At 31.4% G+C, this 22,186-nt stretch overlaps 2 protein-coding genes across 2 annotated transcripts; both read left to right on the forward strand.

Annotated features, from left to right (window-relative positions):
- Nucleotides 1-117: 117 nt before the first annotated feature.
- On the forward strand, nucleotides 118-7,035 carry LOC112755285 (RGS1-HXK1-interacting protein 1). The gene is made up of 9 exons (XM_025803269.3): nucleotides 118-508; nucleotides 1,016-1,082; nucleotides 1,183-1,260; nucleotides 2,779-2,831; nucleotides 3,319-3,402; nucleotides 4,722-4,774; nucleotides 4,866-4,930; nucleotides 5,046-5,104; nucleotides 6,535-7,035. The coding sequence occupies exons 1-9, from the start codon at nucleotides 278-280 to the stop codon at nucleotides 6,622-6,624; spliced, it is 780 nt and encodes a 259-aa protein (XP_025659054.1). The 5' UTR covers nucleotides 118-277; the 3' UTR covers nucleotides 6,625-7,035.
- Nucleotides 7,036-13,530: 6,495 nt separating this feature from the next.
- On the forward strand, nucleotides 13,531-14,791 carry LOC112755286 (uncharacterized). Its single transcript, XM_025803270.3, has 2 exons — nucleotides 13,531-13,743; nucleotides 14,212-14,791. The coding sequence occupies exons 1-2, from the start codon at nucleotides 13,646-13,648 to the stop codon at nucleotides 14,498-14,500; spliced, it is 387 nt and encodes a 128-aa protein (XP_025659055.1). The 5' UTR covers nucleotides 13,531-13,645; the 3' UTR covers nucleotides 14,501-14,791.
- Nucleotides 14,792-22,186: the final 7,395 nt, after the last annotated feature.

The following is a 22,186-nucleotide window of genomic DNA, read 5'->3' on the forward strand; positions in this document are numbered from 1 at the left end:
TTTGAGTGTCCTGTCTTTTCAAATTTATGCCTAGCTCAAATAACATAATCTCCCCATACTCATCTAAGAGTTTGCGGGTTCGAGTCTTCATATCTTTGGTAAAAAAAAAAAAAAAAAAAGGAAAAAAAGGGGTGAAAACTGAAAAGTGAATGGATGGCTGAGCTTAGAATCCACAGGTCAATATTTGAAGAACGTAAATAGAAGAGGGGGGAAATGAGACAGTGGTCAGAGGGACACAAACGCAAGGAACAAAGATTCATCATCACCTTCACTGCAAATGGCGACACCTCAGGAATCATCCAAATCCGACGTACCACTCCCTTCGCCTGGCACAAGTGGCTCCCTTCCCGCTTTCAATGAAACGACGCCGTTCGTCGACTACGTTGTTGGCCAAGCCCAGCTCTACCATGCCGCTCTCAACGACGCCATCGATTCTGCCATCGACGCTTCAAACTCTCGTTTCTCTCAAATCCGCTCAACTTCTTCCGCTCATTTTCAACAAACCTTGGTGAAAAAATATCTCCTCCACCCCCCTCTTTCGTTGGTTTACCAGATTATTTTATTTTCTTTGAAATTCAGGGGAAGATAGTGCATGACAGTGAAACAGTGGGAAGTTTATTTTGTCACAACCGAATTCGATTTCACATGACACCTTCTGTTGAAATTGTTAGTATTATTATTATGGGTGAAACCATAGGAATGCTCCAATTGAAAGCAATCCTATTCAGGATTTGAGATCTTATAGGAGGCATAACTTTCCGAACACTGGTTTTTGCATACCGTGATAACCCTAGAGCACTGATTAAGGGAAATGAGTATCTGCCACTTCAACCGATCAAGTGTTGGTGTTGTGTTAGTTTGCTCGTTCGTTTAGTGTAGTTAGCTCTTCTGACAATGTGATGAATTTTTGTAGTTTTGTAAATAATTGAACATTTGAACTAGGTCAAAGATTTGTCTTAGTTTTATTCTGATGAAACTGATATCTTTTTGAATTTCTGTTGAATGTGGATTGTAGCTTGCTTTGGATGATGTCAAGGCCCAGTACAATGCTTATGAGGATCTTATGTTTGGAAAGATTAAAGGTTTGGAATTTTAGTTATGCACTGAGATTAGGCTTTTTTTGGTTTCCATTATGATAAGTTTCTAAATTTTACGCTTTTATTTGTTAATCTTCCATTGCAGAGGGTGTTCTTGTTGCTGCTTCACATCCACTGATTACATGTGGGACCACTGCTGTCTTGGGAGTTTTGGCGTTTAAAAGTAAGATTCTGTGCTTGTTTTCATGAATGTGGTCTATTTTAGAGATTAGTTTTTTTGTACAAGCACTGGCGTTAACACCTCATCGCCTATTTCATTTTCATACTTTAGAAGTTAAATTACAAAAATACTAAATGGTATGAACAACAATTCACAATATGAGATAGAAATTGACAAAAGGAATTGCTTATTTTGCGTTTTGGCTTGTTTCTATGTTTGCACTGGCAGCAGTGTTTCTCTCTCACAACTTTGTATATGATCCTTTATTGGTTGATTATAACCTGATTTATGACACAGGCCTGAAATGGTTTTTGTAACTAATATTGCTGCTGATGTACTTATATTAAGATATTACTGTTAATTTTTAAAACCACAATCTTTTTCTTCTGGAATGGCGAGATGATCCTCCAATTCATTACCAACAATCAGTGTGTTGGTTGGCTGTTGCGGTTGAGAAACTGGAAGTTTCTTCAACCCTTATTTGCTTTGAGGATATGGTGGAGTAGCAAAGGTGGCCTTGAGAAGAGGCATGGGGAGGAAATAGTGTAACACCTTGGTGTCAAGAGTAATCAAGAATGAGCGAAATAGTAGAAGGGCATACTGAAAGAAATAGGAGATGGAATGACAACAGTGTGCTATCACCCAATTTCCCAATGTGTTTTTCTATTATTTACGAAAAGAAAAAGTAATGAAGAAAAATAAAAATGGCAGACATTCCAGAGCCTGCTTTCTTTCTTCCTCACCATCCAAAATGCCTAACCTCATTCTCAAAACCCTCCGCATATGCTAACTCTCCTCTCTCTCCTCTAACTGAATCCTCCTCAATTCTCACTCCCATAATAGAATTGCCAGACTGCAACTATGTTATATATAGCCACTGGTCCCACCTCACTCTTTTTCTCTTCTCATGGATATTTAAAGTATGCCATGGAAATCAGTAATGTGTTAAATTGTAATGGGATGTCAATGCAAATTTATCTTTCGCTATTAGTGCATAGAAGTTGATCTCTTCATTTCAATTTTTAAATGTTTTATTTGATATTTTATTCATCATATAGCATGTAATGTATACCTATATATATAAAGAAAATTGGAGTACATGGTTTGGTCTCTTTGGTCTCCCACTCATATGCTTTGGTCTCTCTTATTTGGTCTTTTTCTTAAGAAGAAACAATTATTTCTTCTAGGATTTGATCTCAAGACCATTGGTTACGAGACTAAAGAACTTACCATCTTTAGTAATTTCACATTAATTTTTTTTAAACCATAACATAACTAAAAAAGGTGGATTAATCCACTAGTGGTCATAATATAAGTTATACAGTTTATTGGTTTAAAATTATGGCCGACACATAAATCTTTGTTTCTTTGTTGAAGGATTAAGTTGTTGGTGTTATATGTATATCAGTTTCACTGCTGCATGTTTTTTTGGAGGCAATGCTATTGAATTTGTTCTATATTACTCAAAATGTTAGTCGATTAGGGGGAGTAATATTGTCTTAAAATTTGTTTGCCTTGTAGGGCCTCGACGATTCTTGTATTACAACACTTTGCGTCTTTTTGTCAGTGAAGAGGTGAGTATTGATCTAATTATAATTGATGAAGAGGAAAAAAGTTGTAGGATTTTGAGTTCAATTTATATTTAATTATATACATGTAACCACAAGGATATTAACCGTTTTTTCTGCATATCTTATATTCTTTGTTAGAATCTTGTAAATACAAGATCAAATTTGTTGTCTTGTGATATGGAATCAAGGACATAATACTACCATTCTAAGCACAAAAGTGGAGTAGAGGGGATTGAGGAAAATAGTTCAATTGGAATTTCCTTTATTTAAGTTTATTTAGGTAAAATAGTAGAGAATTAGAAATTCAATATAAAATGCACAGCCTTAGAATATCACTATTAAAAGCAATCTCTTAGTTGAAATGTGCTTCAAACATTTATTGACTAGCCACCAACTATTTTATAAAACATTATGTTGGAATTGTGAAGTTCATGAAATGTTTCATAACAATTAGCTGAATTAATGTTTTGGTGCTTGTTTGTGTATCCAGGCTTTGATTTCCAGAGCTAGTGCTCAATTGAAAGAATTGCGCCAATCAATTGATCTTCTAAAGGCTGAAGGAGAAAAGTTGGAGGTAAAAATGCTTCATATCAGTTCTAATCGAGTAACTTTAAGCATCTTTTGCATTACATGTTTGTGATATCTTGTGCTTCTATGCGTATTAGATCTTTTTGGCTTCCTTTGTAATGTTTCTAACTCTGCCCCTGCCTCTGAAAGACTAAAACATGTTGAGCTAAGGCTAGCATTCGAAAGGGCAAATGGTTAAATAGAGCATTAAAGAATATTGGGGATCAATATTTGTAACCAACTCTCTTGAGTTGGCATGGGAAATGAGGTGGCTAGATCTATATAAGATGTGAGAGAGTGCTGAAGGGGGGTATCTCAGAAAATTGGAAAATAGAAATTTGGCTAGGAGAGTGCTAGGACCTGTTTGGTTTGTATTTACGTTTTTTGTTTTGATTTTCAATGTGAGGATTTTCTCGAGACACAGTAAACACAGGAACAAAATAGAAAACTGGATTTTATGGGCTCGTGTACTTTGTGATTTCATGTTTGTTTTTAAGATTTTGCAAAGGAAAAAGTGAAAATAAGAGATGAAAATAGAAATTAGGATTTTTCTTGTTTTCTATTTTTTCTTCATTGAATTATGAGAACAGAAAACATTGAAAATGAAGATAAACAACAAAAACCAAATAGGCTCTTATTCTCTGTTCACTTTTCTCTTCACAAAATATTGAAAATAAAACATTAAAAATGAAAACAGAAAAAGTTTTCTCAAACCAAACAAGTCTCTCAAAAAGTCACCAAAAAAAAAAAAAAAACAAGTCTCTCAAAATCTTAACAAGGCCACTCATGTTTTTTCTTTAATTTGTCAATATATACAAAGGGGAGTAGATCTGTAAGACAAAGGTATTGATCAATTCGTAGCAGTATTATTCAGGGGGAATTTGGAGCATATGGTAAGATAAGGCTAGAGGACATGTGTCGGTTATACATCTTGTTTTTATCATTGCTGCCTATGATATCATCATAGAGGATGTCTTCGTGTTCTTGGGAGTTTGGTCAAGAAACACGTTCCAATTCTTTGTGACTTTTCTACCTTGTGTAAAATGCTTCAATATTTTTTGTTTGATTGGTCAGTGTCTTGGAGTTCTTATATTCCAGAACTAAGTTACTTATTCATTCTCATATTCCGTGTGCTTGTGTCTGGACTAAAGTTCTTTCAGGATTGTTTACCAGTAAGTATTGTCTACAACACTTTAATCCCTTTGTGACTTTGCGCAAAAGTCAGCTTTAGGTATTCATGAGTAGGAAGGATAATAAAATTCATGGCATAATCTTTTTAGTGACTGCTATTTAGGTATTCATGGTATTTTGTTATGTTGTTTTCAGAAAAGGGCATTACACGCAGAAGAGGAATTCTTACGTGGAAGGACAAAATTGAGGTTGGTGACTTATAGATGAGTAGATGTAACATTCGTTTTGTAATTTATATGCCTATATCTTTTACTTACACACTTCATATTTTTATATTAGACACGCAGGAAAGCAAATCCGAAATGTGATTCAGTCTGCATATAAAATTGAAAGACGGGTAGGAGGTATGGTATAATATTATACTTAATTTGGGAAAGAATATTAGGAAAGAAGATCTAACAATTATGGTGATATGAGTGTATGTGCCTTTGATGATTTCGCATGATTTTGGTGCATTAGGTTTGAAAGATCTTCTTGGAGAACTTCCTAGAAGAGATGCATCTCACTTTAGGTCACAGGTAATTATTCTATTGGCTATAATCTCATCTCAGCATTTCTTGTGCCCGGAGTAATCCATCAAATGACATTGAACAAATCTAGATCCTATTTTTCTTTATCATGCATAATTTGGAAAAGTTGTAGATAGTGATTGGATACACCTCTTTGATAGAAAAATAAAAACTAAAAGTTAGATACCAAGTCCTCAGTAATTTGGGGACGGAATGAAGTTTTGTTGTATTCTCGAGGATATATGCTATATTTAAGAGGTGAAGGACAATATTGATTATGGAGGCTAGAACTATGGTTTAGAATTTTGGGAGACTGAGCCTTTCCAATGTTCAGGAACTACTTTGTGCTAATTTTATCAAGGCTCGAGTTCATGAGCATGTTGATCCAACTATCTACAACTGTAACCATTTATAAAGGGAAAGTGTAACTCTTCGTACAACAGACAACACTAGGTGAAATAGAGTCAGAGAGATGGGAATTGGATATGTAATATTATGCTTGAATGGAGTTGTTTGAGATGGATAGATTCCGTCCAATTCCATTGAAACCTTTTGCGGTGTCAAAGGTGAAAGACCATTTTATCCAAATAATGGAGTGGAGTGAAATTCCACTCGTTTTGCCCTATTCCGCTCCCTTAAATCACATGCTACTTTGCTTTCATTACTTTCCATCAATCCAAACGTGCACTATAGGCCTCTGGTTTAACCTGATGGGTCGAGCCCAATTATCTTGCAAGAAAATTTGAGATTAGTACAAACTAATTTAATGGTTTAGCTTAAAAACAGAGACATTCAGACCTAGATATCAACATACGATTGCATATTCATATAGTTGGGAAAAGGAATGACAATTAAGGTGGCAAAACCCCTAACGGTTGGCATCACCACATCCAGAATTTTAGTGAGGATGGCATCATGCTCCTTGATTCCCTCTTACATGTCGATAGTAGTGAGCATGACGATAGGTTTCAATTTGTGGTATTCATTTAGATGGACATGGACTTGTGTAATCTAGTAATGGCATTGTGTAATCTAGTAATGGCATTTCTTCATTTGTCCTAATTATAACCAATTTCACTCAAGGTGAGCTCACTACAGCATTGTCCAAGTCCAAGACCCATACTTTGACTTTTGGCTAATACTACATTGGCATCATTGTGACCCTTCACGGGCTTCGAAAAGGAGCTTTTGGTTGTGTTTCTTATAATTTATTATTAGCATTGCATGGACTTCCACTTGATAAAAAATTCAGACAAACAAGTTTATGGAATAAGATTAGATGTTTGGCATCTATTTGGTATAAAATTCATTATCTTTTTAGAGGTCATTCCTTGTCAGACATTGTGAGATACTAGAAAGCTAGATATCTCTTCTCTTCTTTTGATTTAAAAGATTCTTAGTTAATGCAAAATGCTGAACTTTCTTTCTCTGGCTTACAGGTTTCCAAACTTGCTTCTGAGGCAAAGCAAGAAAAGAAGTCCTTGACAAAAGAGATCTCGAAAATTAGCAACTATGGCATCTCGGTGTAAAACCCTTCTTTCTAAATTATTTTGTTGAACTTCAATCTGAGTTTTCTGAGAATGACCATCATATCCGTGATCTTTCTAGCTTTTATTAGGAATAATATAATCCTCCAACCATGTTTGATGTGTATGAGAATGAGACCATCAATGTTTTTTTCTTTTATTTTTTATTTATTTGTTTGGTTCCAATATCTTATTTCCGAAGTTCACAAGTGGGGGAAGGCCTCATGCCCAAAGTTAGAAGGGATTGCTGTTAACTTGCTATAGGAAAATTTGTCTCCGAAGTGAAACGCATTCAGGCTTGTATACATATGAGAAAGCATAATGCAGATTGATGTGTAATCTTGAACACACTCAAACTTGTCAAACTTTCTGGTCAAGTGAATGTGAATTACCTTAAATACGGTTTCATTAAGATATAGATATTGCAATATTTAAATTTTACATTGCCAGGCTTTAATTGAGATGCTGGAAACTTAAACCAGTACACTGTGGTCTGTTGTCTCAGCCAGCTACATTGCGATATAATTAATGAACCCAAGAATGGGAAGTTTACTCTTAATCGTTAGTTCAATGCTGCTATTCTCAATTTCGTTCTTATTTTGGGTAGTTTTATGTAGTGCCCTATGTTCAATGAGGTATATTTTATTAACTTTGTTCTTGTAGCTTTACTTTTACACAATAATTAATTATCATATTCGTTAATATAGTTTGATGTTTGATCATTGTAAGTTGTGTGATTAGAAGTTTACAAGTTACAACAGATCAAGTCCTATTTTACCAAGTGAAATCTGTTATAAACCGAATCAAGGAGCAATATAATGATATGTGGTGGGTATGTTTATTTGAGGTTTGAATATGTTTATCTTCCTTAAATAGTCTTTTTCTTTTTTTGGTCATACACCCCTAACACACACATCCTTCCCTCCCCGTGAATTTCATATTCATATAACCAGGTCCTAGTCATAGTTAGGATTTGAACTCTGATTCACTCTAGCAATAGCAAGGCATACACAACTGCCACTAGACCAAGCCTTGCAGTGCAAATATTTAAGTTTTACAACAGGTTTCAGTTTTTGCGATTCAAATGATCTTGTTATGGGTTCTAGGCCGTCCCAAATCCATAACATTGACTCATTGACCATTGAGTTTGGGCAAAGGGGTGCAGTAATTAGGTACGGGCAAGGCATACCTCAAAAATCCTGAGAGAATTATCAACAAAATAAGCATATATTCTAAAATGTAGTATGATTAAGCAATGGATATGAATGGGCTTGTGAAATTAGGATACCCATTTAGACACACATTTAAAATTCCAATGGTTACCAAAAGAATGATGTTCGGGGTACTTGCCAATAGAAAATTAGAAACACAGCCAGTCAGCCACAAACTAGATCAATATATAGTCATGTCACCAGTTCAACACAACTATATCTTCTTTCTCTATTTAGCATTAATCATTAGGCACATCCCTAGAAAAGCAAAACAGCTTCATAGACCCCTCCCCCTTTTTTTTCTCCCCATTTTCCTTTTAGTAACTTTAGGTTTCATTCAAAACTTATTAGCATTTAGACCTTCTTGTTCCTTGACATTGCCATCTAGACCAAACAAAGGATTTTTTTAGGTATTTTCTAATTTGATAAGTAAAGGACGTTCATCGCGGATTGGAGCTTTTTTTAAGGGTTTGCTACTGGCTAATGAGTTTCCATACATAAAGTGAAAATCAAACTCCCAACAATTGTTTAAGGAGACGAATGAATTAATCGCTTGACCAGCTCAAATTAGTTTCAAACAAAGGAATTTTAACTAGACTCTATGTGTTGTACATCAGTAACAACTACACTGAAAAAACCTCGTTACTACAATGTTTGTCACTAGTTGAACTACTGTCAGCCAAACCTCATCACAATTAATCGTCAACACCATCATAGGTTATTTGGATAAATTATTTTCCGAACTAGACACCCAAGAGGGGGAAAAAAAGGAAAAATATTAGGATACCAATATTTTTTTTTATCAATATTAGCTAATATTTTGGATTAATATTTTACTTTTATGCTATTAAGATTTAGGATTTAGGATTTTCAATTTAGTATAAAAATATTTTTATTAGACAAAAATGATAAGTATTGTTAGTTATATAGCATTGCTCAATAAATAAAACTAGAAAGTCATTGAAGGCTTTAAAGATATCTAAGTTATTTTTATCTAATAAAGTCTTATATTTTCAAAATATTTTTTATAATTTTCTGAGAAGAATATGTAGTACTTACTACAGTTTTTATTTTTAATAAAAAATGTTATTGTACTAAAATGCATGTCAATAAAAATAATATGTTTTAAGGATATTATCAATATAATTTTTGTTTAGAAAAAAATATTGAATAATATATCCTATTTTTGTACTCAACGTTTACATTTTTTTAATTTTATTTTTGGGTTTGATTTCAATTTTACCCGAACACTTCAATATATTTTAATTATACCATTGAGACAATATTTGACGTAACAATTCTATACTGATGTGTCATTGAAGATTGACTGAGTGTTGTTATGTGTTGGTAGCATATCAACACAAATTATCACATCAGTATTTCTGTAAAATAAAATTCAAAACAAAATTATTAGGATAATAGAAACATATTTAAAACTTTAAAAATAAAATTAAAACAAATTAAATATTAGGATATTTTAAATTTTTTTAAAATATTAAGAACAAAAAATATATTTTACTTTTTTTTTATTAGAAGTGCAAAATGTGGTCAATAGTTTTGTAGCTAGTATAATAAAAAAAAATAAAAACCTATTAAATATTTTATTTTTGTGAAAATTAAAAAAGAATAGTAGAAATAAGTTGCATTTGCTAACTACGTAGTGGTTTAAAAATTATTAGTACTTAGAATTTCTTAGTTTTTTATGTTGTGTAAAATCATGCTATACCACCACCGTCAACCAATTATGTTTAAAAATTTAAATGACCATTTAAATATTGTGTGAGAAATTTGCTTGTAATGATTAATGTGAGAATAAATAAGCTTTTAGTATCAATATATTCAAACTAAATCTAAATATTACAAATTAACAGATACGCTGACACAATTAAAAATTATAAAATTCGCAAATAAATTAAAAAAGTAATCAAATCAACTACTGCTTAATAATTCTATTAGAAACATTCTAATAATATATATTAGACTTGAATGGTACATAAAAGGTTCTGGGATTATTCTAATGCTCTAAAAAAAAAAACAAAATCTACTTAATATAAAAAGAAGAAATTAAAAGTGTACATCTATAATTATTTTAAATGACCTTATGGAGCACATGCATGATGCATTTGTTTAATTGGTGCTCTTTAGATATGATATATATGAAATTCAATTATAATATCATGAAACCAATTATGAAAAGGAGAATCTTCTGAACAAAAAAAGAAAAAAAAAAAGAGAATCTAAGTGGCCAGCCTAAACGGTACACACCCAGTGTAAGTGTGTCAGAATCTCAATGTTGCAACTTAGAAGCACATCAGAGTTGACCGAGTCGTATCTGCTTACTTAAAAGGTGAGTAACAAGTAACAACAACCACATTATTATTAAAAATTATATATGTTAATTTCTTTTTTCTAATTAACAAAGTTGAGTTAGTCAGTTAGTTATGACACATATTATAGTTCACAGGTGGATTTGTTGGCTTTGATGCACAATGCACTTTTAAGTTGCGTTTGTTTACATAGACAGAACATTGAGACAAGGATGTTAAGACATAAAATTGTGTTTGGCAGAGGAGATATAGACAAAGACAATGTATCCAGAGACATTAAGTGTATTTTGTGTCCATCCCAGGAAAGACACAGAGACACTAACAAGAGACACAATTTGTTTTTTATTTTTTCTTTCATTATTCTTGTTAATTTCGTAATTATATTTTTTATTGTTATATTTTTCATTTCAAATTTTTTGAATGAAAAAAATGTGAATAAATTAAATTTTCATAATTTGTTCTAATTTATCACTAAATAGAATACAAAAACACAAAATTTTGTATCTCTATCCATTAGTATCTTATCCTATCCTGTTCTCAGTGTCTTGTTCTATGCTATTCTTAAAAACAAACGCAACCTTAGATTCCACTCCACATTGTGGATCTTCCTTTAAGCAATCAACAATACTACTTAATTACGTTCTCACGCTTTCTGCGTTAGCCTGTTTCAATAAAACCTAGTAAATATTTATGAGCAATTAATACAATGACCCGTATAATTAATAAAAGCAAGCAAAACTTAAGGGATTGGTAATCCTTTTTAAAAGATAGAATGAATAATAACAAGGATGCTGGAAAAATTAAGATGAAACTCACTAGAAAAGGTTAACAATATGTAAAAGGTTCTTAATTTAATTAATTTGATGTGTGTTAATAATCTTGCGGTTACACATGAATTTACTAATTAGGTGATGTGTGTTAATTCATGCATTTATGATTTGTGATTTATCACGTACTAGAACGTCATGGTGAGAATACTAGTCCCAAACTAATTCTTTATGCTTATTAAAGGAATATTGATAAAACGAAACCGCAACGACAAACAAATCTATAAGAAATTAAAAAAAGGAAATATGGGAAGAGAGGAAAAAGTGCAAGAGACCAAGAGTAGTAGAGCCAAACTAAAACAAAGTAATTAAAATCCATGACCGAAACATAATTCTCATCATCACTGTCAGGGACATCTGGTGATACTTTGCTAAGAAAGAAGAGTTGGAGCCATAAAAAAATTGCAGGCTAAAAATTAATTCGTCATGATTAAAATTTTATTTAAAAATTTGTTATTGACTAATAAATTATTATATACACAAGATAAAATTTAAATTTTTTATATTTATTTAAATAGATTAATGAACTAATCACTAGATCAATCTAAATTAATTGAATAGGCATTTTAATTGATGGGATTCTAATAGAAGATAAAACCGGTATGTGATTCTCAAAATATGTACATGTAAGCTATTTAATAAAATAGGATTCAAAAGAACAAACCTACTTCCTGACCTCTACTAAAAATGTCAATTACTTGAAAAAATAACTGAATGTAAGACTAAATTAGAAAATTAGGATTATCTCAATTAAGACTTAGTAATTTAAAGTTAATTAGAGCCCGTGTTACGATCGAGATATATAAATATTTATTTGTTTTTTTATCTGTTTAAATTTAAAAAAAGTAATTTTATAATATAGTATCAAAATTTTTATAAATGGATAAGAATTTAGAGTTGAATCCTTATAATTATTTGTGTGGCCTCCTACTATCATGATTCATGCATCAGTTAATAGTAATTTCATAATACATCAACACAATATATACCACAATATTTAAAATACAATATAGGCAATATCATTGAGAAAAAAAAAAATTGTAAACCAATTTTTTTAATTTAACAATCAGTTAATAATTTTTAATTTTTTTTATTTCTCTCTTTCAATTTTCGTCATCCAACATTATTTTATCTACTAATTTTAAACTCAAAATTTTCTAACAAAACCAGAACCAAAATAGACTTATATTAATGATTGAATTATGAAATGATTATCAATTTTTAGAGAATAATAAAACCTCAGCTCAAATTGGTGACAAGTTTTGTTAGTCCGTTCCGTTATGCCCTTTTGGTATTAAAATGTTATATATAATTGTTATGAAAATAATACGTGATTTGCGTGGAGCGTAGTGTTGATAATCGTCGTTGATGGCTACAACCTTTGATGACTAACTTACCAATTTTTATATTCCAACTCCAAAAGCCACAAACCGGACAAAAGCTGTTGAAAAGGAAACTATAAATAAACAAAATAAAAATAAAAAAGAATTCTAGGTAAGAAATTATAATCAAAGCTAGCTCACCCATGCTCATGGGTCACAACTCTCTCTCTCTCTCTCTCTCATATGCTACTTTTAAGGTTCTCTCTCTCTTGGGTGTGCCTGCCCTAACTGAAAATGACTGCAAACATCATCCTGTGGTCTACTTGTGTGTGTATATAAAATAGAAAAATAAATTCTAATAATGAAAACACATTTTTATAATAATAAATTAAATTAATATATAAAAGAATAAGATGTATATAAATTTAGTAGTTCTCACGCTCATACAATAATAAAAATGATTTCAGTTGTCCACATCTGAATTTATATAAATCACTCTTTTTGTCTAAACACCAAGTTTTAAAACGAGAAGAGAAAATACAATTAGGTTATGTGAGCAATTTACTTATGTTAAAATTATCTAATGTTACTTGTTAGTCATAGCAATATTATTAAAAGGTTTTTTAAAAAATTATATAATAACTCTATCTATCTATTTCATAATCTTTTTCCAAAGCAAAAAGATATACCTCTTGAGGGAAAGAAAAAAGAATCTTGAATAATATGAAAAGATAGAATTATATTAAACTCACAGAGAAAATAAATTTCAATTAGTATAATTAATCTTTCTTAAATTTACATTATTATATAAATATTCTTTTTGAAAAGTTAGTATTATCTAGATATTATAAATAAATACTAAACAAATAAAATAGACTTTTAAAAACTAATATTTTGAATTCTTAAATTATATTTATATCCAAGATTTAATTTCATAGGTATTAAATAAAAAAATAAAAATAAAAACTCAAATATAATTAATTTAATATAAAATTAATAAATAAAAATTATTAAATAAATTAATAAATTTAACTAAATTATTATTTAACAACTCTTAACTATTAACTCTACTAAAATTAAGTGCCATTGAATTTTTACCAAAATTAAATTAAAGTAAAAATTGTATTCCTAATATATCGAGTGGGATCCACTTAGATGCCAACATCAATTTTGGGTACACATAGTTTTTTTTATTTTATTTTGTTTTCACCGACTCAAATGCCCACTGCTCGTATTTCTCAATATAAATTCTCCTTCAATTCTCACTCTTAAATCTCTCTCTATCTCTATCTCATACCTCACTCCTCATTCTCTTCTTCCTCCTCTCTCTAAAAAGAATGGTGGATCTTCAAACCGTTTGCTGCATGTGCGGTGATGTTGGTTTCCCTGACAAACTTTTCCGTTGCAACAAATGTCGAAACCGCTTCCAGCACTCGTAAGCCTCTTTCATTCTTATTCTTTTTCCCAATCATTCTCACACATAAATATACATCTACATACGTATATATATACGCCATGTTCGTATGTGTTTGTTGTTTTCTTTATTGGAGATCTCGAAAGTATAACAACTCTCACGGCACCAATTTTTTTATATCAAAATTCGAACTCCATACACTACCTCTATCTTCTGTATGTCATCGTAACCGATGATGATTAATTATGATCATGTGCAAACCAACTGTTCGTCGAATGGTTTTAAGTAAATAATGAAGTTCGAATTCTGTTTTGTATATGCAACTACTTGATTAGTCAGATTGAGATCACGTGTGGAGAAAAAATTATGATCATCATGTGCGGATTTTTATGCTAAATTTTCTTGTTGATCGTATAAGACTACATGTGGAAGAACTTGTGTTGAATCAAAGCTTTAAGTTAAATAATTATTGTTAATGTTGATTGTCAGGTATTGTAGCAATTACTATGGGGAATTACCGGAGATACAAGTGTGTGATTGGTGCCAAAGCGAGGAAAAGAGCAGCACAAGGCATCTTATTGGATCCTCCACTTCCAAGAAATCCGTTACGACCCCCGGAAACGATCCCGGAATCACCAACCGTTCCGAATATTCCGGCGACAAAATCAAGCACCACGATCGCGAAGACGCTGCCGCCTCCGACAAGGGAAAGAGCCCCACGCCGTCGCCGCGCCCCACCACACGCAGGTACAAGCTTCTCAAGGATGTAATGTGTTAGACAGAGAGAGAGAGAGAGGAAAAAAAAAAAAAGAGAAAACGTAACGAATTAATATCATAGGTGAGTTTTATTCTTAATTTTATTATGTTTTAAAATATGTGTTTATTATTATTATTGTAGAGTGTGTATGTTAGCTTTGCAAAGAGTGTGTTCGTTCCTTTTTTGAGTGTTGTTCTACTTCATTCTCTTGCGTTGAGTGGCTTTTCATCAAGTTGTGAATAAAACTACTATGTAGCTTTAATAATATAATATATATAAATATGTACACCCTAATCTACGGTATAAGTTGAAGCTTGATCTTCTACCCCTTCGTTTTCATTAGCACGATTATATTATGATCATTATGATTCCTACTTTAACACTGTATTATATAATTATTTCAACTGTCAAAGTAAATGGGGTCAACCAAAACAATCTAGTTGATTTTTTTTTTTCATTTGTCTATTTTATTGCGAGGGTATAGTAATAATGCATAGTATATGGTACACAATTACACATGAAGAAGGTTTCGTGCATGAAATTTTCATTAAGTGACGTGACTGAAAATTAATATTTTATTGCAATCCAAATTCAAGACGCAAAGTTTATTAATTTAATTGACACAATCACTAAGTTTGTTGAACTATTTTGTATGTTCAAGTATGGGATGTTTAATTTCTTAACTTAAATATTATTGCACAATTTTTTTTTTCCGGTCATGAAAATACTGCACATATATACAAGCTAAGTTAATTTCAGTCTGTAAATTCTTTCTTTTTCAATATTGTTTGCTTCGTTGACTAAGAGTCTTGTACCTTATTGAGGTGATGAATTGAATGCATTGATTTCCTTTTGGGTGAAGAAATCATTTATAGGACCAGAAGCCTACCACTTTTATGGATTCGTTGAAGGCCTTTAATGCTTGGTCTCTCTATTATATTGTTCATGTCTAAGAAAAATAAAAATCTTGATTATAAGTGGAGGATTATTTTTACATCACTAATGGGGTGGCATCAGTGGAGGAGCTTGAAATTGATATAATGGTATTTATATTTAAATATTAACAAGAAGTCAATCGCTTTATAGATAAAAATTATAAAGTATATACTTTAAGGGCTAAGGCCTTTTATTCATTATCAGTCCTTCAAAGGACAAAGTCTCTTAGTCATTATTTTTCGGGATTTGAACTCCTAATTGAGGGGCAAGGGTTAAATATATAGAGAGTCATTATTTATCAACTAAACTAGTTTAGTTTCTACTCTATGCTATTATGCTTTTGCACTAGTTTATAGTCTGTGTCATGGCCCCATGTTTTCCAAGAAAAGTTCCGTCACTAATTGGCATATACATACCTTAAAAGTTAGTTTGTTTGTTTTTTGTTCTTTTTTTTGTTTTTTGTTTTTTGTTTTTTGTTTTTTTTTTTTTTTCTCTTTCTCTTTCTCCTCTCTCTCTGTTTTCTTTTTAAAGTTATGTTTAGTTGATGATAAAAGGAAAAAATAAATTTTATTTAAATAGATTCTAGTTTACACATAATGCTTTTCAGTAAACTTTTTTCCAATAGACACATACCCTTAATATAAGAGATTAGCCTTTATTTGTGGAATCTCAATTACATTGCCTATACAAAAAATCACGCGAGTCTTCTTTATTTTACTAAATTTTATTGATAACCTTTTTTGAAAAACGATATTATATAAATAATTTATTTTGACAATTATAATTAATAATTATATTAAAAAAAGAAGAAATTCGTATCTTATATTTATTGTGTAAAGTTTATAATAGAGATTTTCTTATTTTTAAATAATTATTTGAAAAATAATTAAAATATTCTTTCAAATTTTCATCCATAAGTTAAATTGGTCTTTTAAATATTTAGTCAATTAAATTAGTCTCCCAAATTTAAAAGGAGTTGAACAATTTATTTCTCCTCTTTTTATATTGCATTGATTTTCATTTCACTTTTTGTTTGATTCAAGTGTGCATATTTTGAAAAGCTACATTTTAGAACAATTAAAATTATATTTTTAATTTATTTTAAACTATATTATAAATTTGTAGTAATTTGAAATTTTACAATAAATTTAAAATATAGCTATACTCGGGTAAGGTTTAAGCTAAGCACTCCAATTCAAATAAAAGCCCCACAAAATGAGTGATAAATAAGATTAATGTTAAAAATTTTAGAAGATTAATTTAATTAATTGAGTGAACATACACTTTAAAAGCCAGCATAACTAACATATAAAGTTTTAAATGCCATTTTAATTATTTACTCAATTGTGACAAAAGATAAAATAAAAACATTAAGTATAAATTAAAATCAATTACCAAAATTAGTTATTAATGTATTTGTATATAAATATATGTATAATTTAACTATTTTTAGTATGTATTTTATATTAGTGACTGATTTTAGTACGATGTACATTTAAAATGGTTGAAAAAAAAATATGTACTCAATTATTGTCACCTAAAAGCATGAAAACTAGTTATTTAATTATATAGAATTTGTTTGTTTGAGACGATAGATTATAGAAGCAGCAGTGATGAGTTTGTGGTGGTTGTTTCTCGACCGTACATTTAAGTGAGGAGTGAGGAGAGTGAATTATTGTTTATTTGTTTATATTCTGAGCTCCCCTAACAGGATTGTACAGTGTTGACCCTTTGTTTGTGATATCTGCTTCAACTACAGAAGCTGCTATAAGCCTTTCTCTTCACACTGCCTTTCATCTAACCATTTCTTACAAACCTACAAAATCCCTTATCATCACCCTCTCACCTCCCACACACAATTAAATCATTATTCCTTCTAACCAAATCATGCTTTTCACTTCCCACTTTCCCTGTTGGTTTCATCCAAGAAATTAAAATAGGTCAAAATACTTTTTTGTGAATGTTTTTGTCATAAAACCACCTCCTCCAACCGTTTAAGCAGAATGTTTATGGATGGTTATATTTATAACATACTTTTTAAATATTTTTTATTTTTATTTTTTTTAATTTGTTTTATGCTATTTTTTTTCTTTTATTTTGAGAATTAACAAAGATCGAAATTTATTTTTGATCGTAAAAGTTTTAATATTATGTCATAAAATTATTTTTTAAAAAAATTAAACTGACGTAAGAAGATGCATATGAATGGTTATATTTTTTGTTTTATTTATTTATTTAATATTGTCGAGATAATTACTTTTAAATCTCTTGTATAGTATGGAATGTGAGAGCTAATTGAGGTTGTAACTGTTACCAGCATAAGATTGGTTGGTCAGATTGTAAATACTTTGAAGAATTTTTTAGATGTTTTAAGAGGAAATGAATATTCTTGATGCATTATTCATTTTGTTTTATATTTCTAGCTATGTTAACAATATGGGTCAGTTTGTGATTAATTTTTAGTTTACTATTTTTTAAAATTTAAATTAAAAACTAATAATAAACTTATAATATATATTGACATAAAAAATAATTAATAAATCAGAATAACAATATTGACTTACTTTCTAAAGAATTAAAAATTTCTCAATATTTTTATAGTCTTTTTAACCAATTATTTCAAAATCAAATTTGAAAACAAAAAATTCTCGCGGAATTCATTATAATAAGATCTGGATACAAGATTGATAAATTCCCAAAAAATCTTGAGGATATAAGAATAAGTAATTTTGGATTTTATATATGCTCTATTTAATGATTTTATTTTTAAAATAATTTTTGTAGGCATTTTTAATGCTATTTTAGATGTTTATGTATCTAATAATTCATTTATATTATTATTAATAATAATAAAATATTGTTAAATATTTCAATAAACAAAATTCATAAATATTTCAGAAAAAACCTACTCCAATAAAAATATTAAAATATTTTTTAGTCACATTTTAAAAACATAATTTATAAAAAAATTAATATTTTAAAAAGAATAACAACACTTTTAAATAAAATAACACTTTATAATATATTAAAATTAAATTTTACAATCTACTATTCAACAATAAAAATTATCTTTATATAAAAATAATTATAAAATTTTCATTAGACTATTCAGTGTTTTGGAATGGCAAAAACAAATATGTTGAAATAATAATAAGCACGAGGAATAGTGAATTTTCAGCCTTATATGTAACAAGTATACTTGATAGTTGATACCCTTGTCCGACCCTCTTGTAAGCTTCCTCTATGGTTGGTACCTTCTGATCTAAACGTACACATACCTTTATGTCCCAAATTAAGTAACTGCCAAATGTTCAACAGTGCCTGCCTAGTAAAAATAATAATTAATCGGAAGACTAAGTTATTATTTGATATTTCAAAAAATTAGTCTCGGACAAAATAATCTAACAGAAAGAATCCATGATATCTTGATTTTTTAAAAATTTAATTTATATGTCTAGTAAAAAGCACTAAATACCAACAACAAACGTACTATATATGCCTAGAAAAGCTATTCACTAAATTAGCAATTATATATATATTATTTAATTTATTGTTTAATATATATTTTATTTTGTACTTAAATTTTGGTATATACTTGTTCTGAGTTGACTGGTAATTTAGTCGAGGTGTAGTCCAAACTCCTTGAGCGCACTGTATTCTTGGCGTCACTGATCTTTCTTTTCTGCTCAGTGAGAACTTCGATCCGTCGGGAGTCCTGCAGAAAACACTACGACGCTCAAGTCAGTAGAGTTTCTAGAAATAAAAAGATCTTTTCTTTTTTTTTCTTTTGATATTGTTCTATTCGACGTGTCTTGTTTAGTTGGTGTCTTCGTTTTTTATAGACGACAGAACTTACTGCCTTGTAATGGCTTTAGAGTTAATGAGCCCTGTTATTCAGGTGGTTAGGTATGTTTCGAATTTCGAATATTAGGTTCGTGGTTATCGTGTTTGCTCGGATCTCGGTCCTTGGAACATTGCCGAGGTTTTCTTTCTTTCCGATATATGTTCGTTTGTTTGTTTTATTGCCGAGGTTATAGGTATAGTTCACAGCCCCCAAGTTTAGCCTGTAAAATAAAAATAGGTTTAGCTTTTTTGTGTCCTCGACTTAGAGTATATGTAGGAAAGAATGTAGTTGTGAGACCCCAAGGTCAACATATTTTCTTTCTTTTGTGTTGGGCCATTGATATGGGTCGTAGGTAGATCTATATCTCTTTCTTTTCTTTGTATTTTTTTTAAAGAGAAACGTGCAGGTAGTGGGAAGAGAGATAGGGTGCGGGGTTTTACTGTCTTAGTAACTCCCAAGTAGGAAAAATACGTTGTAAATTGTTTGTCTTCCTGGAGTTGTACTGTTTCTGAAGGAAGAGAAAACTATGAATAAGAAAGGTTAGTAATTTGTTTTTCTGTTTTCAGGATTATCTGTTTATTGTGTGTTTGTTGGGTGATGGGGAAGAAGAAAGTGGTTGTTGTTGATGAGGGGGATCCATATGGTTGGGTTGATGATGATGTAAAAAGTCAAATTTCGATTTTTAGCACAGTTGGGTTAGTGTCGCAACTGAATGAACTGAGGTGGATAAAAATGGTGAACAACTGGAGGTGAAGTTTTTGCCTTGTGGGGAGAGTGATAGAGTGTGTGAAAGGAGGTCCGATTGGTCTTAATTTTATTTATACACTTGCATGTTGACGGAATTGGGCATGAGACTTCCATTTTTTGACTTCATATGTGAAATTTTGTCTCATGTTGAACTGTGCGCTGACGCAGTTACATCCTAACGCCTTGGCCTTTGTGCAAGCTTTTGAGTGTTTGATGGAATACTTGGAGTATTACCTGTCGTTAGGGTTATTCTTTTCTTTATTTTAGGCGAATGATTGAGGAGTGTTTTTGACAGCTATCGCAACGTTTGACTTTGTTGATGCAGTCTTGTTTCATCGTTGGCCAGTAATACCCTGCCCTGGCTATCTTTGATGTTAGACTCATCCCGCCGATGTGATTGCCGCACACCCCATCATGGACTTCAGTCATGACGAGGTCGCTTTTATCTTTCCCCAAACAACGCAAAAGTGGTTGTGAGAACCCTCTTTTATATAATTCGTCTCCCAGCATTGTAAATGAAGCTGCTCATCTTTTGAATATTGCCGGGTTTGTTGTTCCAGCTGGTATGTTTCCTGTTTGTATATATTGCTTCTATGATTCTCTCTAATCCTGGACCTATGAAATGGGAAAAACAGCTTTGTTGCTGAAGCTGGGTTCAGCAAGGGTGAGTTGACAAAAAATAGATTCATTCATTCATTTTCTGGTTGTAGCTAATTTTGATAATGCATAAGCTCGGGTGTTATGTTCCCGAGTTATATGTGTTATTTGAAATGAAATAAACTGAGAGATGAGGTATTTTACCATTGTAAATTATTTTTCAAGTAACTGTTCTCGGACTTGAAAATGACCTGTTACCTGTTGGACGACCAATAATGAGTCGCAATATACCTATATGTGAGTGATGTTTAAAGACTGAGCCCGGCGAGTAATGCTTCGTACTCTTCCTGTTATTACTTGTTGGGAAAGAGAACCGGATTGACTGTTCGGTATGTAAGTCATGTTGGTTGGTGAGTAGTACCCCTGCTCTTAATCCTTCTGTGTTGGCCGCCCCGTCAACATACAGGTGCCAGACGCCGATCTGTTCTACTTGTGTTGCTAGTTCGACTATAAAGTCGGCTAAAAATTGCACTTTCATGGTGGTCCAAGGTTCATAATTAATATCAAACTTAGATAGCTCGACTGACCATTTTACCAATCGTCCAGATACCTCAGGTCTTGTTAGGATTTGCCTTAAAGGTTGGTTTCTTTTGACAATGATGGTGTTGTTGTGAAAATAATGTCTTAGCCTTCGTGCTGTGATGACTAGTGCATATGCTAGTTTTTCCATAGGTGAATATCTTAGCTCGGCATTTTGCAAAGACTTGCTGACGAAGTACACCGCTTCTTGTTTATTCTGTATTTCTGTGACTAAAACAGAACTGATGGCATTACTAGAAACTGATAAATAGACTAATAAAGGCGTACCTTGGGGTCGGATTTAAATCGGCATTTTGCATTGTTTTCGCAGTATATTGAAAAAGTGGTGAGAATGACTAGAAATAGCAGGCAAAAACCTGGATAGTTTGACCAATCTACCGTTAAGTTGTTGCATCTCCTTTATTGTTTGTGGACTTCACATGTTTATTATAGCCTGACATTTTTCGGGATTTGCTTCGATGCCTCTGAAGGTGAGCATAAAACCCAAAAATTTTCTTCCTTGAACACCGAATGCACATTTTTCAGGATTGAGTCTCATGTTATGCTGTCGTAGCTGATCAAAGATTTCTTTGAGGTCCGCTTTGTGACTTTGACACTGCTTTGTCTTTACCACCATATCATCAACTTAAACTTCAACGTTCCTTCCGATTTTTTTAGCAAAAATTTTATCCATTAATTGCTGATAAGTAGCACCTGCATTCTTTAGGCCAAAAGGCATTACCTTGTAATAATAATTGCCATATTCAGTTATTAAAGTTGTTTTATCCTCGTCTTTGGGGTGCATTAGAATCTGATTATAGCCAGAGTACACATCTAAGAAGCTTAAAAGGCCGAAACCTGAAGCATTATCTACTAGTTTGTTAATACACGAGAGGGGATAGACATCTTTTGAGCATGCTTTGATTAAATTTGTAAAGTCTACACACATTCGCCACTTACCTGAGGCTTTTCTTACCATGATCACATTAGACAACCATGTGGTA

Source organism: Arachis hypogaea, chromosome 16 (genome assembly GCF_003086295.3).
Source record: "Arachis hypogaea cultivar Tifrunner chromosome 16, arahy.Tifrunner.gnm2.J5K5, whole genome shotgun sequence".
NCBI lineage: Eukaryota > Viridiplantae > Streptophyta > Magnoliopsida > Fabales > Fabaceae > Arachis > Arachis hypogaea.